Source organism: Excalfactoria chinensis, chromosome 2, assembly GCF_039878825.1.
Source record: "Excalfactoria chinensis isolate bCotChi1 chromosome 2, bCotChi1.hap2, whole genome shotgun sequence".
NCBI classification, from domain to species: domain Eukaryota; kingdom Metazoa; phylum Chordata; class Aves; order Galliformes; family Phasianidae; genus Excalfactoria; species Excalfactoria chinensis.
In genome coordinates, this window is record NC_092826.1 from 46,418,784 (window position 1) to 46,437,452 (window position 18,669).

Consider the following 18,669-nt stretch of genomic DNA (forward strand, 5'->3'; position numbering starts at 1 on the left):
CTCCGCTGTCCGCCCGGCCCCCGGCCCGCCGCCCGCCTCCACCCACCGCGGGGAGGGCGATGGTTTCTCCAGGAAGCGCTGGGATTGCTGCAGCTTCCTCCGCTCGCCGTCACACCGAGGTGCCGAGGCAGCCGCTGAGGTGAGGCGGGGGATGGGGGTGGCGGCTAGGGCAGCTGCGGTGTGAGGAGGTGGGGGTGGGCACGGCTGGGGGCGTCGTAACTATTGCTGTCTGCAGAGCAGCCTGCAGCGCTTTCCGAACGTCACGGGTTGTTGTTTAATAATAGAATTTAATAATAGAATAATAGAATGTTATACCAAACGGTAACTGCTTACTGCTGTCAGGTGCCACGCGTTAGCACTTCAGACTTTGCTCAGGTGAACCGAGCTCGAGTTCTCTTTCCCCTGCGCTCAAATATTGCACGTATCCCTACAGTTATTTCATGAGCTCAGCAACAGCTTTCAGAACCTCCCTTTTCTCGTTCAGGCTTGAGACCGGAGTTCCATTGCTATAGACAGATCTGTTAAGAAGGGAACCCAGACAAAAGCCGTTCCTTCTCAGAGCGAAAGGTACGTGCGACTTCATCTTCTGGTGAGTTGTTTTCCTTTGTTTTGGTCTGTCCTATTTCCTGCTTCTCGTTTGCCCTTCTTCTTTCAGGAAATACGTTCTGATGAGAGGAAGTGGAAGGCTGGTAGAGGTGCTTTCTGACTCTGAGCGTTAACATTAAAGCTTAAAACTTAGTACATTCTTGTCTCCTAACTCTGACCTTATTCTGTTTTCTTTTAGTATCCAAAAATCAACATGTCTAGCAAAAAAGCAAAGACGAAGACCACCAAGAAGCGCCCTCAGCGCGCCACGTCCAACGTGTTTGCCATGTTTGATCAGTCCCAGATTCAGGAATTCAAGGAGGCCTTCAACATGATTGATCAGAACAGGGATGGCTTCATTGACAAGGAGGACTTGCACGACATGCTGGCCTCCCTCGGTAATGTCTCGCTTCTGTTTGCAGCTGCTAAACCTATTTTTGTAATGAGAACACTGAGTTTGGGATAGCTTATGGGAGGTGTCCCACTTTGTATTACGCTATTCGGGTGATTTTTATTTCCTTCCTTTGGTTCGAAAGCTAAAGCAGGAATCCTTCTGTTTATAGGAAAGAACCCAACGGATGAATACCTGGATGCCATGATGAACGAGGCTCCAGGCCCCATCAACTTCACAATGTTCCTCACGATGTTTGGTGAGAAGCTCAATGGCACTGATCCGGAAGATGTCATCAGGAATGCCTTTGCTTGCTTTGATGAAGAAGCAACAGGTATGGGGGTGAAACTCAGGTGCTTTGGGGGTATTTTTGTTGGTCATATGTGACTTTTTTTTGTGGCATTTAAAAGGTAGTAGATGCGAAACCTGTATTGCCACCGATTTTTGTCCTTCCTCTGCAGTAGGTTTGAGATATATATGAGTATTTGACGGTAGGTGATCCAGAGTTTGCAAGCCTTTTCTTCTGACCCTTCATCTTGCCTAGCGTATCTTAGGCTGTGATGACAAATAGCCTGTGTCATGCCCTCACGCCCAGCTCAGTTGCTTTAAGGTAGCAGGAAGGCTTGTAGCCTTAGTGATTTACAGATATAATCAGGGTGGGGTCTAGAAGACACAAATGGCATCTAATAGACTGGCATAGCAAGGGAGGGGGAAGAATGAAATGCAGAGTTCACTTTTACTGCATCAAGCTTTCAAGGTAGTGTCTGTAATCATCAAGTTAGGGTTTATGCTTTTATTTATTTATGGAGAAAGGAAGATTCTGGAGAACTGTGTAGCAACCGGAGATTAATCCTAAGGTTATTCTGTGGAAACACAGTATCAGGGCTTTGATGTGTTGTGAATCTGCCTTAGCAGTGCACGCAGAAATCGCTCTGCACTTCAGATATCACTGCACCTATAACTTTTCTCACCGTGGTCTACCACAGTGCTGCCAGCTAATTGGTGGATGCGTGTCTGAACGTTTCAAAGCACCTTAGTCCATCTCAAGCAGCTGTTTTATGTCTGTGTATTTTCAGCACCTTTTGCCTTTTCAAAGTGCTTTCCCTTCCTGTTGGGATGTAGGTAAACAGGCTTTCTCTTGGTAAGGCCTTTTCAAATGTTAATTGACTTCCTCCCTCTCGAGGGAAATCTCTTTACCATCTCTTGGAGAAGGAAGTTTTGTTAGTGGGTTATTTTCTCTCGGCAGGTATTCTGACTCACTGTGCTACAAGGCTTTTTGTCTGCACCGGGACATCAGCCTCTGAATTAGGATATAAAGAAAATGACGGTGCTGACAGTTCTTTTGAACAGTCACCTTCCGTGCCTACATAGATAGCACGCTGTCAGACCCCCATGTGCTGATAAGACTGATTTTTATCATCTTTAAGCTCAGTGATGAGCCTCTTAGTCTAGTTTTAGCCTTCAAAATAACACGCGTTCTACGTTACGTTTTATTTTTGCCCCTTATTCATTTCATCCTCAGACTGAGCTCTTCCAGCTACCTTGAGCCCTTGTGCTTTTCTTTCTATTTTTCCTTCTTTCCATTTTAATCATCTCCACGTATCTGTGTTATGCACCTGACTTCTTATTCTGCATCGGTGCAGTTCATCTGAGGCAGAATAATACAAATCAGACCCTGTTGGTGAGGATAAAGGAGCTGGACTTGGTTTTACTTACTTTTCCTATATTGTCGATCTTCTTGTTGATACTACTTCAGCATTACTGTCCCATAAAACAGTAGCACCATGAAACAAGCATAAGGGCTTATATCTGTCTTCATTCAGTGTAGATTTAGTATAGCTTTTTTTTTGCTCTTTGATCCCACTTTGTCATCTGTTTCGTGCCGTCTGCCAAAGGCTAAATCTTACATTTTGCTTCACCAACTGATTACTCACTGTCTATATTGAAACTGTGTGAGAGCTTCTTTTAGGGGAAGTGGGAGAACTATTCACTTGATGATTCTGTGCTGCTATAACTTTTAGTGTATTCCTCCTCTGGCAACCCAGCACTGTTTTAACACCTAGCCTACTCAGACAAAAGCAATTAAGTCCTTGAGGCTAAACCTGCGGCACCAAAGGCCCTGCATTCTTTGTATACTAATCCTTATGTCATCTCTCATTACTGTTTGGTCTCCTTCTCACTGTTGAAGTAAAAAGACTAATGCTTTTAGCTCTTTTGTTGTTGGTTTTTTCTTTTTTCCCCCTTCTTTACTCACACCTGCAACAGACAACTGCAAAATCTGACCCGCTAATTGAACGTTCTCCTCCTGGTTTTAAAGGAGAACATTGTTGTTAACCTTCATTTGGAGTCATTAATCAAGGGCTGGTCTACCTATGTTAGGACATGATGCTGTTTTAGCATTTTTAACACATGTTGTAATCTGTTTGTGTTGTTTCTTTCCTGTGCTGCTTCCCCACAGCACGGACCAGCTTCTTGGCAATTAATCATGCTCAATATATCATGCTCACTGACTGCCTTTTCATTCCCTGACTCCCTATTTGGTTTGCTTTCTAAAGAACTTTGTTTGCTTAAGTTCTACAACTCTGTTTCCAAAGCAAAACTTATTTTTATCGCACCCTAACTGGTTCTGCTTAAGTCCTTGTTGGTGTTTACTAATGATTTCCAACAGTTCTGCCTAAGTTTACTTTTCCTTGGAATATTCTTCTACCTCTGTTCTGTCACTGATTTGACAAGGCATGGGAGTTCTCATTTCTGCTTCTACCTCTCCATGGTACACATTCTTCCTCTTTCCTAGGTTAATTTACTCAGTCCTGCCTTAAAGTCTGCTCTGTTATAAACTCCTTCATTGGACCCTTGCCTGCAGCTCGCTTTATCCACACGAGTCACCTCCAGTGACAGTACCATAGAATGGCCTAGGTTGAAAAGGACCACCATGATCATGCGACACTGAAGAGCCAACAGCAGTTATTTGGCCCCCATAGGGAACTAATTAATTAAGGATGCACAAATCTATCTAAGCCCATCAAGAAAAAGTATAATTCAATTAGAAGAAGAGCTTGTATGATGAAGGTTAGTGATGACTGCATTCCTACTTCAGGATTCTTTCCACGGGGACCACAGGACAGTGATGGTGATGATGGTGACTCTCCAAGCAGGGAAAACCAAAGTCTAGCCAGAGCACTCTGAGCTGCTTAAGATCAACAAATGGAAATAGACCATAGAATATCAGGCTGTCTTTAAAAAAACAAAACAAAACTGCGTACAAAATGCATCAAACTTCTCCCTCTCTCCTTTGCATTTAAAGAACTGCATGCTTTACATGCTGCGTGAGATAATTGCGTGTCTGTCTGTGGGGCTGTGTTAGCGCTCACCGTACTGCTTTCAAAGACCTGCTGGAAACAACTTCCATTTAGTGGTGGTGTCTTTCCGTTGCATTCCAGGCTTTATTCAAGAAGACTACCTGCGGGAGCTGCTGACCACGATGGGAGACAGGTTCACAGATGAAGAGGTAGATGAGCTCTACAGAGAGGCACCCATCGACAAAAAGGGCAATTTCAACTACATCGAATTCACGCGCATCCTTAAACATGGAGCAAAAGACAAGGATGACTGAGCAAATCCCTGGACGCCTGTAGCTTTCTTTTTTTCACTGCCCCACCTTCCTCCCCCCCCCCACCTTACCCCCCTCAGGACCCATTTTTTCTGTTTTCTTGTTGGGACCCTTTTGCATACATTTTTGGCATTTCAGCTTTTGCCTCTGTAGGCTCTGGGGCTGCTCGGGCACACCTGCACTTTTGCATTAAGACTGGAAATGTGCAGGGAGAGAGGATGGCTTGGAGTGATAGAGGTTTAGGAACAAAGATTTGGGGTAGGGAGGCACTTCAAAGTGTTGGTGTTACTCGCTCTAGCTAGATCTTTGCAACTTATGGTAACTTTTGCAATAAAGCACCACTTTATGCCATCAAACAGTTCCATGCTAGAGGTGGGCTGTTTATCTAATCGTTGCTGTCAATATTCCTGCAGCTGTATGCAGTCACGGTGTGAGCTCTTTCTGCCTTAATGAAGCATAGGTCACGCATACAGCGTTAGTACGTCAGTGACTGCGTGCTTCATTTCCTACTGTGAGCATGTACAGTGAAGAAATTCACATCCTTCACCTGTTAGTACACTGTAAATTAATGAGTTTTGTCCTAGACTGGCACATTGAGATTTTAAAATCCTATGGGTGTAATGGAGGTGGTATTTCCCTCTTAACTGCTTCATTTCTGGATGCTGAGTACAACATTAATACTGCTTTTTCTAAACTTACACGGTAAATCCCAGTGCTTTCTGTAAAATAAAAGAGTGTGTGTATGAGCAGAGTGTTTGAGTGATGCCTCTGACCAACCCACAGCACCAACAATATAGAAGCCATTATATTTTGTTGCAACCATTCTTATTTTTTCTTCCTTCCTTCCATCTCTCCTCAAATAGGGGCGGAGGAAGAAGAAACGTGTGCAGTTCTTGTGCTTTTTATCCATTATTCTTGCATTCCAAATGAAACAATAGATCTATTTTATGGCTTCTTCTGACTGTGGTGCTTTAAGTGTGTGAAGAAAAGGCATAAAGTTCTGTTCCATTTCTCATACCCTGTAGTTCACAGCAGACTCGGCACAACACTCTGAAGCGGCTTTGCCGTAATCTAAGAATGGTGGTTCTGGACTTTTGTTTGGTCTTGGGAGAAATGGTCAGCAAAGTGATGACATGCCAAGTGCTTCCCTTACTCCTAGGAATTCAGTTGCTAACCCTGTTGGGTTTAGGTTACAAAAGGTTTAGGTTGTTCAAATGACAGCACGCTCTTTACTGGTGCTCTTGATCATTTAAAATGGCGGTCCTTGTAAATCCACAGCACAAGGAGAACATTGCAGAAACCACCACTCGGATGTTTAAAAAGTGCACTGGTAGGATTTCTGTGTCCTTGGCACAGCTCCTGGTGTAAGGGGGCATGGAAAATACCCTGACAGAGGACTTTGTGGGTTTTTACAGAGAGTGACTTTGTAACTTTGTAAATGGATGGGTTTATTTTGATCTACGACATCGTTCATTATCGTACCGCTACCTTCTTTTAATCTATGAACTATGAATTATGTGTTCAGCATCAGGAACTAACCCTGACTCAGTTCTCTCTACAAGAAACTGTTCTTTGGATCTGTATCGATTTGTATGGAGATAAGAAACCTGGGATCCTCTGCAGGTATGAGAAACGTGTGCTCCTTTTGCTGCATAGTTTTTAACGGACCTCGCAACCTCTTTGAGAAGATACTTCAGAGCTTTTTCTACCTTTGTCCCAGCTTTACAAGTAATGGGATCTATCTGGACGATACGGGGCTGCTGCCTTTGTACCGAGAGCGTTTTCATTTGGGATGGGCGGAGTTTGCAAACTAGAATAAGAACTTTTGTAAATGATGAGCGCAACCAACGTGCCGGGCGTTCAGCCGCCGTCCGGCTGGGAACGGCTCCATCCCCTGCGCTCCTCAGAAGGAAGCGGGCCGGAAACTTGTGGCCAATACCCAAATCAATCAGTAGGTGGCATTGCAGCCCCTAGCACCGGCTCAGCTGAAGGACGAGCGGCCCGCGGGACAAGTTCTTCTAATTGGTTTGGATTTCGTTCGTTTGTTTATCGGTCCTAAAGAGCTCCTTTGACGCAGCATACGGAAGAAAACACGGTCACAGTTCCCGCAGAAGCTCTGCTCCTAGCACGACAAGAACTAACGCTGCTGGGATCCTACATTCCACTTGGTCCTGTAACAGTGAATTGCAAATCACCAACGCTACTGTTTTTAGCCATACCTATACAGGAATCTTCCTTTTTAGACTCTCAAGGGAGTGTATAAACAGGAGGGGGGATGGCTGTTTACGAGGGTGGATAGTGATGAGAGAGAATGGATTTAAACTCAGACAGGGGAGGTTTGGGTTAGACATTAGGAGGAAGTTTTTCACACAGATGGTGGTGACACACTGGAACAGGTTGCCCAAGGAGGCTGTGGATGCCCCATCCCTGGAGGCATTCAAGGCCAGGCTGGATGTGGCTCTGGGCAGCCTGGTCTGGTGGTTGGCAACCCTGCATGTAGCAAGGGGGGTTGAAACAGGATGATCTTCATGGTCCTTTTCAACCCAGGACATTTTATGAAGTTTTATGGCATTTAGCCACCCTGATCAAACAAGTCCCAGAGCCTGGCAAAATGAACTTTGGTGGGTAATTCAGGCACCTGGGATTTCTCTTGCAAAGAAATTCTAAACCCCCACTCATCTCTGATGCAGAAGGAGCCTTAAAGTCTGTCTGCTGGAACCAGTCGCTCTGGTTTTATAGAATACCTGTCGTTTTAGATTGTGGCAAACTCATTCTGGGTAAGAGACGGAATCTCCCACTATCCTTCCCAGAGGACACAAAGGTGTTTATGCCTTTCTCCATTTGTCTATTTTATTTTTTTTAAACTCAGTTGTTTCTACTTAGGTCACTTGAGTTGAGAGCTGGAACAATGAAGCCTTGCATCCTCCCAGCTAGAAGAAACAATTGCAAGTAGGCCTACAACATTCACACTGAGTATTAAACCACTGGACCATTGAATAAGGGAGGGTTGAACCATCACAGGCTGCCTTTCTTTTAATGCTGGTTTTTGTGGTTTTTTTTTCTAGCAGTGAAGGAGCTTAGGCGATGATCTCAGCAGAAAGGATTACAGAGATCAGTTGTACCTGGAGACAGGCTCTTTCCTGCTCTCCAAGGTGAAGCTCCCAAAAGCTGTGATTCACAAGAGGGGTTGGCACGTAGCATGGGCAACGGGCAACGGAGCTGAACTCCAAGTGAATTTTAGCTTACAAACTGTTTCCTTTTCAGGACCGTTTGTGAGATGCAGTGCCTCACCAGGGAACTGTCTCACACATCCCGTATCTGGCCTAACGCCCACCCCCTCCTTCCCATGAATGTAGGTAATAACTTTAGCAGGCTGGTACTGAACTTACCCTTTAAAGCTGTGTGCTGTGAGCTGCTGGGGCTCAGCTCCTGACCGTCCTCGTGCAGCTCAGCTACCTGTGCACCGGGGACAGGGATTTTGTTTGCTGTCCAGAGCTGTGCTGTCCCTACTTGTGAATTACAGCCCTAACTCCTGCAGAAAGAGCAACCATGACTCCTTCCTTTCCCTTTAGTATTTCTGTTGATGAGATGCAGCAGACTCTTGTTTTGATAGTTACTAATTTTAGTGCCTAACTCCCCTAGACAGAGAGAAGCATCTGTCAGTGCGACAGGCATAGTACAAACGATGCCAAACATTCTTCCCTGTCATCCAGAAACCAAGTGGCAAGTATTTAGTATGCCAACAACCAAATGTCACCTAGAATGATGACTGGTCTAAAAAGCATGAGAGTCTGAGGGGAATTCGTATCATCGGGGTGACTGAGTCTAAACACTAGGCACTCCGTGTGACCTTTGCCGACTATCTCCTAGCGGCAGGCAGGCACGGTTTGCATTGCTATTCAAACAACCTTAGCTGGCTGCTGACTCATCGTTACTTCCACTCCACGCATCCCGGGGCTTAAGTACAAAAATTGTTTTAGTGGCGCTCATTAGCTGGGAAAGGCAAACCTAACTGGAATTCCTATGTAATCACCATGAGATCAGAGGGGTCACATGAAGTGAGTATTTAAAAATATGTTTGGGGAGGTGTGTGGGGGGGAAATCATTCGCACAGCTTTACCAGGGATGCATACCAGTCCCAGCAGGCTTCTTTCAGTGAGCAGATGAGAGCTGCAAATTAAAGATACTTGCAGCTGGGATTTTCCTTTTCAAATAACTGCAGGTCACTGTGACATCTGAAATGGTTGCAAGAAGCTACAATGAGCCCACAATCTCTTCTCCCTTCTCCCCCTTCTCCCCGTTCCCCCCCCCTCTAAACCACATACACAGTATTTCCATTAGAAATCTGCACAGCTTTATGCCCCACAGCCCTAGCGAGCTTCAAAGCTCCAGGGCTGGAGTCAGTTAAAAGAGGCGCTGCAAAGTTTCACGTTAGCAAGATAAACTCGTGAACTTTGTGATATATTTTTGGAAGAGAATGAAATGGAGTGGAACCGCTTGTAGTTAGCGCTTGCCTGATTCTACTGATTTAATGGCGAAGGTATTGCATATTTATTAGAACTTGGGATGTATGTTGTGCAAAACAAGATGTAAGACTGACGGTTATTGCTATTTTGTTGGCAAAAAGGGGAATTTGGCCATGAATCTAAACTCTTCTGCTTTGCCTGTCCCTATCCTCTGCTACTTACAAGAAAATTAAACAGGTAGCGCTGCTATTTTCAATTGACAGAAGACAGCATTTCTTTCAGTTTTTCTCTGAATTCCTCATAACTAATTGAGCACAGTCTTATAATTTAAGTACAGTAAGTAGCTCCTCTGCTGTAACAAACATAGGTATGCCAACTGCACGTCTTTCTATTGCTTAGGATCTGAGGGAACAGCATGGAGTTGCACCAGGGGAGGTCAGGTTTGGGATTACAAAACACTTCTTCACTAGAGGAGGTCGGGCACTGGAACAGGCTGCCCGGGACAGTGGTTATGTCCCCACACTGCAAGGAGCATCTGGACAACGATCTCAAACAAAGGTCTGACATTTGGGTGGTTCTGTGAGGAGCCACGAGTTGAACTCGATGATCCATGTTGGTCCCTTCCAGCTCGGGATATTCTGTGATTCCACTGTTTGCTTCTGGTGCTTTTTAGCACATCCATCTATTCACGGCCTCTTTGTCTAGGTGAGGCAGAGAACAGCAGAGCTGTTATTTATTTAGACAGAGTAGCTGTCTAAGACTAAAATATCAGAAAGAGAAAATAGGGGCTGAGGCACTGGAATGTTTCCCAGTGCAGCTGGTCAGAGAGGTGTCTCCCTAGTCTTCTGCAAATGCTGGATCCCAATGCCTCAGCAACTGTACAGGCAGCCCCTTCAGCAACCCAAAGCAATTCTGTTTCTCTCTTATCACCCCATTTCAGACCATTTTGCAAGCACTCAAATGCCTTAAGTCAGCGGCCTGCACCTTTCCGTTCCAAGTTTTATACATGCCCGAAGGCTGAGACCCTCAAGCAACAAAGGCATTCCCTTCCCTACTGTGTACCACAGCCTGGACCTCACCTTGAGACAAGATTCAAAGCAGCTAATAAACTGACAGGCTTTTTGCAAGTTTTGGAGAATAAAAATTCAAGCACTTCCAGGATTAAGTGGTAAATTACCTAATGGCAGCTTTGAAAATGCTGGCAGTATCTAAATGGTATGTCAGTACCTCAGATATTTAAGGCTCCTGGCTAAAGCATCAAACCAGATTCTTGTAACCATCTGTGGGTGCCCAGCAATGAGAGAATGCAACAGCGTAATGTCATTTGGGTGCAGAAGGTCAGTGTGCTATGGAACTAGGAGTCTACTGCGGCTGATGTTCTTATTAGTGAGGTCTGGAAGATCTTACCCTATGCTTGATTTTCAGAGCTGCTAATTATGCTATCCCCGATCTCAAATATTGCTAAGAAAGAACAAATATTGGACAAGGGGGTGCTGGCTGCTTATTTTCACAGCCACTTTCAAGAACAGGATAATTTACACCTATGTGGCTGATTCTGGATTACTCTTACCTGTGATAGATTCAGTGCTTTGCACACACCCTTTGCAGGAATGTTTTTGTTATCAGCGGTTTTAAAAGAGACTTATAAAAGCAAGGAGAGACTGTGATTATGAACAGGTGAGGGGATGTTTGCTTGAGTTTTTTCTTCTCTTTCCAACCCCTCCATGCCTTCCCTAAGCATTTTCATGGGTTTTCTTTCGACAGAGCAATTGTACTGAATTCAGTGAGGATCCCTTAACGCGGTCATTTCAGCAACATCATGCAAGTTTCCAGTATTTATGTTTACATACTGGTACGTAACTCTGACTCACTTCCTGACTTTGTTGTTCTCTGGTTGTTGGGGTTTGGTGTTTCTTTTTGTCTCTCTGTGTTGTTATTTTTTAGTATTTGTTTTTATGAAAGGTACAGTTGGCTTCAGTTTGAGCCCCCCATCAATAGCAAATTATTGACTTTGCTATACAATTTCCTCCATTTTATTTCTGTGGCAGTTGAAATGTTTACCTGGTGAATCTCCTTGCATTCATCTGCTGTAGGTGGCTGATAGCAGATGCATATCCAGGCATGTTCTTACACAATCCACAAAGGTTTGTTTCAACCTTTTGTCCTCAGAAGCTGCGGAGAAAAGGACTCTGTAAAATCTATTTAGAACAGAAGTTGGTTGGGGTGAGAAGTTTTATCCCTGTAAGTAAAAGCAGTGTGGCGTGAAGGTATTTGTAGCATGGGTTCTTTTAATGAATCTTAGCCACTTAGTTGACTAAAGACACTAGATCGGTCTTACTTAAAAGTAAGCAATTAACTTTCAACACAGAAAATTACATTACTTAAAACTGTTACACAGCTATCTGAACAATACTTACAGTGTCTTGTTGCTTTTATTGCCTTTTATTTTATTTTATTTTGGCCCCTGGCATTTTCTATGTAACAATCCAGACACCATGAGACATGTTTATTAAATACACTTGGAGCCCTTTGCACAGTACAATCTTGTTTTATATCATTTTATACAATACACTATTACTGTAGCCAACTAATAAATAAGAACAGAATTCGGAAAGAAACTTTGTGGAAAGTGAGTATGTTCTGCATCCCATACTTATAAAGTACTTTGGACTCCTGAAATAAGCTACATCTTTATTGGGTAAGAAATGCAGGCTGCTGAGGTGACTTCGGTGGCTATTTTGCAGTTGGGCTGAGGATAGTTCCCCTTATTGTGCTGGAAAAAAAATAGCCAGCTGAAGAGCAACTTCCATGCCAAAGCTCTCAGAGCTCCAGACTGTGAGCTCCTCAGCCAGGTGACTCGGTCTGCTTTGTTTGTACAGTGTCTGCTTAAATAGGGGTGGGGGTTGAAAACAATGTCAAAAGGCATTTCCATAATAAAAGTAATAAATACTTTCTCAGCAGAGGTGATAAATACTATGTTTGAAAAGCTTCCTCCTCTAATTCATCAGAACATCATTTCCACCTCTGTCTCTGCACGGGTTGATTTAACAGCTTTCTGTTAGCAGTATTCTAGATAACAAGTTGCAGCCAAAATGTTCCAAGACTTTCTTATCTCACGGCCTAACGACAAAAGGAGACAATTGTACTTTATTTGCTAACTACAGACTGTGCTTTATCTTGCGTTTTGGCTTGTGTTATCATCAAGTTGCTAATCATCGTTCTGTGACGCTGTCTGCACAGCTCCTCCATGCAGCTCTTGGCTGCAGTACATGGGCATGGTATCATAAAGCAGCAAACGATGCATTGGCACTTTCTGAGAACAGTCATTAAGAGGCAAGATGCTCCTTTTGCCAGCCAGTGAAACATGAGATATTCAAGCCACTAAATAAGTGCTGTTATACATCATCTGGCTACTGTATAGTCCACGTGCTTCTGGCTATAGCTGAGCCACAGCCTCCATGCAGTTAGGTGAGAGAGCTAGCTTCCAGTCTCAGTAACACTATGTACACTTCTGCAGCAGTAAGCCTTCCACATTTTGCGCAGCGGAATGAAAAGAATTGGGAGAAGCCCTTTGTAAAGTACCAGAAGGATTTTATTGTTGATGTACTGAAGTTTCTGCTGATTCTTCCAAGCATGAAAGAATAACTAATCTACCCATTTAACTTCAGATGTCCTGCCTAGCCTACAGGCCTGCACTCTGGTAATACCTGCAGCTCTAAACCCCCTCTGTGACCTCATGTTGTATTCAGATATCAGAAACTTTGGCTTAAATGAGCTCATTTTTTCTCATGCAGCTTTTCTTATATTTTGCTACTGCACCCACAAAAGCAGTCCCTTTTACCACAGAATCACAGAATACCTTGGATTGGAAGGGGCCTTAATGCCCACTCAGTCCCACCCCATGCCATGGGCAGGGCTACCCCCCAGCAGCTCAGCTGCCCAGGGCCTCATCCAACCTGGCCTTGAGCACCTCCAAGATGGGGTGCCACAGCCTCTCTGGGCAGCTGTGCCAGCACCTTATCACTCTCTCAATAAATTAATTCCACCTAACATCTCACATAAATCTCCCCTCTTTTAGTTTAAAGCCATTCCTCCTTGTCCTGTTACAATCAGACTGCACAAACAGTTGGTCTCCCTCCTGTTTGTAACCTCTTCTCATGCACTGAAAGCCCATAATGAGGTCAACCCAGAGCCTTCAACCTAAATAAGCCCAACCTTTCCATGTAGAAATGGTGCTCCGGCCCTCTGATCATCTTTGTGGCCCCTTCTGGATCTGCTCTACATCCCTCTGACTCTGGGAACCCAAGGTCTGGACACAGAACTCCAGATGGGGCCTTACAAAGGCAGAGTAGAGGGGAACAATCACCTCCCTTGCCCTGCTGGTCACTCCCTGTTTTGATGCAGTCGAGACTACTATTGGCCTTCTGGGCTGCAAGGACCTTCAAGACCTTCTCAGCAGGGCTGCTTTGAATGAGTTCTTCTCTCAGACTGTACACATACCTGGGATTGCCCTGACCCTACTGCAACACCTTGCTCTTGGCCTTGTAGAACCTCAGTTGTAGGCCCACTTTTCAAGCCTGCCCAGGCCCCCCTGGATGGCATCCTGGCACGTGCCTACAGCAGGAGGTGACTTGGTTAAATGCGTCAGCAGGCTATGACTTTCTGCAGGAAATAAGGTCTGCATCAATTCCTACAGCAGCACAATATAAGTGAGCTGCTAAGAGCCCACAGAGAAGTTCCCAGGAAAACTTTACACTTAACCCAGATAATTACAGCTGCAGGTGGCATGTAAACATGAATCACATGGGTGAAAGCAGTGCTGAAAAGTCAGCAAGCGTGGTTTTAGATGCCTATGAACTGAGTCCAACTACATTTTACTGACCTTAATGCCAAGATGCCCTTAATCCTTGCACTAACCTCTAGCTGGAGTACAGCATGTAATTATCCTTTAAAATACGCAGGATTCAGAGAAACACTACTGGCCATTTGCTAATTTACATCCATTCAGGTAAATGCAGCAGTCGTACCAGTTTGACAGGCAAATTTTGGTACACTGCCCACATCTCACCTTCTAACAAGTGCAGATATATTTCCATCCTATTGTGCTTGAAAGGAACCTCTGTTTTTGAGACCACGATGAGATATAATTAAGGTAACAAACAACAATCTGCTGATGTTCCGAAAGCAAAAGCACAAAGGGTTTGCAAAAGAACTTAAAACATTTGGTTTTCATTCCATATTGAGCTTAGGTTTTGAACTCTTAACAGACTGAAGCATATTTTTCTTGTTCTAACTGCTTACGTTCTTGATTGTATGCAGTGGGCTTTTTTATTTTTTATAGAAGATTTATAATATATCTAACAGCCTGGGCTGAGCTGAACAGCTTTGCTATTATCTTCAATGCAAAACCTGGTGACAGTGCCTTTGGGCCTAACTCATGTCTTACAGCTACCTGGACTGAATGTGTTTAGTAAGGATGAACAGCAGAAAGTTAAATCCAAGCACAGTGGCATCTCATGAAAAAATAATGAGAGGTAAGAATAATGTCTTTTGCATTCTAGTTTGGCACCTGGAGCTCACATATGAGTAGAGAACTGACTGTAATCTAGAGCCTGAGAAGGATCAAAGCTCCTACACCCAGTGTTGCTTTAGGACGAAACTTATTCCTGTTTAAGCGAGGCTGTTAAAGGAGGCTAAAATTTACAGGAGTGCAAGGGAAGACAGAAAGAGACAGCATATATGTCTATCTCTGTAACACATGAGTTCCTCAAGAACTCAACACTGGGCTTCCTCACTGTGAGGTCCAACAGTTTGCACATTTTCTTCAAAGCAAAGAATTCCTAAGGACAACATAGGTTTGCCTTATCTTCCAAGAAATATCATTGTAAAAGTGGGCTTGATTTTTATTTTATTTTTTTATCATCTCCTTTTCTGCTTTATATATGCTCTTATTATTGACATTCTCATGAGTTGAATTAAGAAGTTTCTTTTGATTAGTTCAGATATCATATTCTGCGAGGACACGGGGAAAGAAAAGCAGCTATTTTTAGGCTCACTTCCACTTCTCATCTGTGACTTTCTCTAGGTTTTGAGAACACACAGGAAATAAGGGCTTGACTGAAAGATGTTCTTTCGTGCTCTTGTCTACCATTTTCTCCATTAAACATCCAGTGGAGCAGAAGTGTAACCTCCATCTCAGCTTCAGATGAAAGCTAATGAGGCTGTTGTGTGGTGCAGGCAAGGGAAGAATTCCTACACCACATAACTCAGGAAGCAACTGCACATCAAAAATTTCCCCAGCTGGGGAAACGTTACAGGGCAAATCTGGACCTGCCATTCCTGGTAGAACAACTGAAACATACATATATTACACATTCTTTCTCTTGACTGGCCCCCTCTTCAAACAGACCTTAAATATTCAACAGAAGGATAGCCAAATCCCTACACAGCACATATATCCTAAGCCTATATGTGGAAAACTATGCAAGGCCTACTCAGATACCTGGAATAATCTTCAGTGCCAAAGCACCTGAAGCTTTAAACTCAATTTGAAGGACTATAATTTGTCAAGCTCAAGTACCTTGAAATAATGATGGTAGCAGGGGGCATAGGGACATATCAATTCTGTGCTACACATTAGCCCTTCTTCTGTTCAGATTGCAGAACTGCAATGCCCTTAAATCACACTGGTTTTCCATGCACAGATGTTCCCTGCCTCAGCACCCCGTCCAGAGTGCCTCTGTATTGAAGGATTGATTAGAGGTAGGGAGACCACGAGTACATTCCCATTGTACAAGCCTACCATGAAGGAGAATTACTGAGTAATGGTGGAGCACTGAGTGGGCTGGGAAGGGGGGTGTGCAAGTGCCTGCAGGAATGAAGTCATGTAGCCATGCTGTTCAGTTTTTTCAGATGTGGTGTTCAAGATTTCTAGCAGTGCAATAAGTTGTGGAGCACTGACAATGTTTTTATAGCATGCTGTGGGAGAATTCATCTGTCTCCACTCCAGATCCTGGCAGAACTACCATGGGTATGGCAAGTCATGAAAGTAAACTAATTCTGGCTCCAAATTTGTCATTCCATTGGTGGCAAGGCATTAATCCAGTATTTTATTCTCTGATGTATGTCTGCGTCATGCAAGAGACAGGCTTGTTCGCAATTCTCCTTATGTTCTTTGGAGTGAGGACTCACAGCCTATTCCATTGTCCAGATAAGTCTGTTTTCAGCTAACCCAGACAGCCCTGTGCCTATCCGCTGTGTCCCAAGATGTCCTAATACCTTTGGTGCTATGTAGTAGGCACATTCTGTTCTGGCAGATATCTGTGCTACACACCAAGCTTGCTTCTTCTCAGCCTTCTAAACCAATTTCAGTGATGTATATGTAACATTCCAAGCATTTCTAGTCCAGTTTTTTTTTTTATCTATGCTCTATAAATCCACAAAGTAGCACAAGATAATCTGTTCACGGTTCCTGATCCAGCCCAAGCAGCTTGAATATAACTGAAATATCTGTTGCTGTAAGCTGACGTGGTCACAGAGGAGAGAGAACTATGACCAAACATTACAGTGTGGTGTGAGTTTTCTAGGCTGCTGTGGAAAAGAAACCATGGTATGGAAAGTGAATCACTACAGACTACGGGAAGTAGGTATGTTATCTTAACAAGAAAGAAAAACAGATGCCTGCATGACTAGTACATAAGCAATAATGGACACAGAATGCAGTACCAAGCTCAAGAACACAAAAACTATCACGAGGAAGGAAAACATTAGTAATAGTGCTATTAGTTACCCACTGAGAAAGATTAATAAAGATTAAAATGAGTTTCAAACGTATCTGGTGAAAAACCTAGAAAGATTAAACAAAGGTGCTTTCATGATTTCTCTGCTGAAAAAGGAGCTTTTGAGATGGAACAGGAAGCAGTTCGAATGTCAACATGAAAGGAACGATTGATCAGAGGAGAATGCAGAGGGGCTCCCGCAAAAGAGCCGGTTCAGGAAATCTTTGCGATAGACAACAATAATAGCGCCAAAGAGCTCAGACTAAATGTTGCAGGGGGGTTCTTAAGTGATCAGAAGGCATAAGAACCTACTGGTGAGAGTCAGAAGGAGAAAAGATGGTAGTTTAAGTTGGTAGGGAGTTTTTGAAGGAAGGTGGGAATTAAGATTAATAAAAGGATCAAAATTCTTTGCATGTGGCTCAGAAAAAATGTCAAAAGGGGAAGATAAACTGAAAGGAAAGATGAAGGTTGCTGGTATTGAAAAGGGAACCACGGTTATTACTGTCTTACAGCAGCGAATGACAGAAACTAGTGTGCTGCTGAGAGCACTGCAGCATAATGTGACATCAGTATATCTGATAGATGAGAAAAGCTATTGTTTTTGTCTTTGCTGCTTGAGAGTCCCCAATTACTTTGTATACTGCAGTATCTCAAGGAAAAGGTTCCTGATCTTGCAAGCGGATACCAATAGGCCAAATATGGTGAAACCTGGCTGGAACAGTATATTTAGACACGCCCCGGCCGGTTGTTTTCTGAGTGGTGAAATGATAGGAAAAGTACCCATGCAGAACAAAGGAGCATTAGGTAGAGTGTGTCCAGGAGCAATGTTGGCAGAAAAGCAGGAGAATCATTCCCAGTGAGAGAAAGAACAGAATTTACTATATGGAGTGCAATCCAAGTGAAACAAAAAGAAACCACAAAGGAGAAGTCGGATCAAGCCGCACGTTGGTTTTGCTGATTTACTTCTGTGACAAGTTTACTTAGTATTTCATATGGAAGTCAAGAATATGCATTTAATCAGCTCTTCTGTGGTCAGTTCTAAAAATGCAGTCCCAGGATTGACTGCCGCCTTAAAGCAAAAGTAGGAAATTTCCAGGAAATCAGAAGTCTCGCAGTGCACACAGCTGGCACAATCCAGTCAGGTATACATACAACTGATAAGCACAAAAAATAACACAGAATAACATCACTGAATTAAAATTATATCAAGTTGTCTTTTCCACCACTTTTGTGGTTGTTGTTTTTTTTTTTTCTTTCTGAGAAAATAGGAGTGCATATATAGTGTCCTCTTTTCCAGCCAGCAAAGTGCTTTCTTCATCTGCTGGCCCCAGGACAGAAGATGGAGAATGGGCAAACTAAAAGCAAAAGTTTCAGGGGGGCAGGGAAGGGTGTTGGGGGATGTCAACCAAAGGGTGTCTCCAAATAGACAGAGGGGTATTGCTGGAAGAGCAGCCTGTGGAGCCCATGGGCTGGCACTGGAAGTGGCAACAGCTGCAATAGCAGTGGCTGCACAGGGACAAGTCCTGGAGGGCGAACAGCCAATAAGCACAACACATGGACTGTGGTCAGCACAGCTGCAAAATTCAACAGCTGGTTTGGTCACAGACTTAGTGGCAGGGGCAGCGCCCATTTCCAATCTCCTCTCATTTTGCCTTGAATATTTTGATAACTGCCATCCTTACTTAGGCAGATTTGTGCATGAGTTACTTTGTAAGCGACCCTACAAATTTCAATTCAGACATTAACTGTTCAGACAATTAATGTGTCACACAGAGCATTTAATGGTAAAATTCTGACCTGAAAGCAACACACAGCACAAATATTTTCTACACCAAACAG

General features: G+C 43.7%; 1 protein-coding gene across 1 annotated transcript; it reads left to right on the top strand.

Moving 5' to 3' along the window:
• On the top strand, positions 1–5,335 carry LOC140247861 (myosin regulatory light chain 2, smooth muscle minor isoform-like). Its single transcript, XM_072328067.1, has 5 exons — positions 1–139; positions 485–567; positions 785–983; positions 1,149–1,310; positions 4,417–5,335. Exons 3-5 carry the CDS (start codon positions 800–802, stop codon positions 4,587–4,589), a joined length of 519 nt encoding a protein of 172 aa, XP_072184168.1. The 5' UTR covers positions 1–139; positions 485–567; positions 785–799; the 3' UTR covers positions 4,590–5,335.
• Positions 5,336–18,669: the final 13,334 nt, after the last annotated feature.

Coding starts and splice junctions, on each gene's coding strand:
- LOC140247861 (XM_072328067.1), top strand. CDS start 800: ATGTCTAGCAAAAAAGCAAAGACGAAGACCACCAAGAAGCGCCCTCAG. Junction 984..1,148: donor CGACATGCTGGCCTCCCTCG/GTAATGTCTCGC, acceptor TTCTGTTTATAG/GAAAGAACCCAACGGATGAA. Junction 1,311..4,416: donor CTTTGATGAAGAAGCAACAG/GTATGGGGGTGA, acceptor GTTGCATTCCAG/GCTTTATTCAAGAAGACTAC.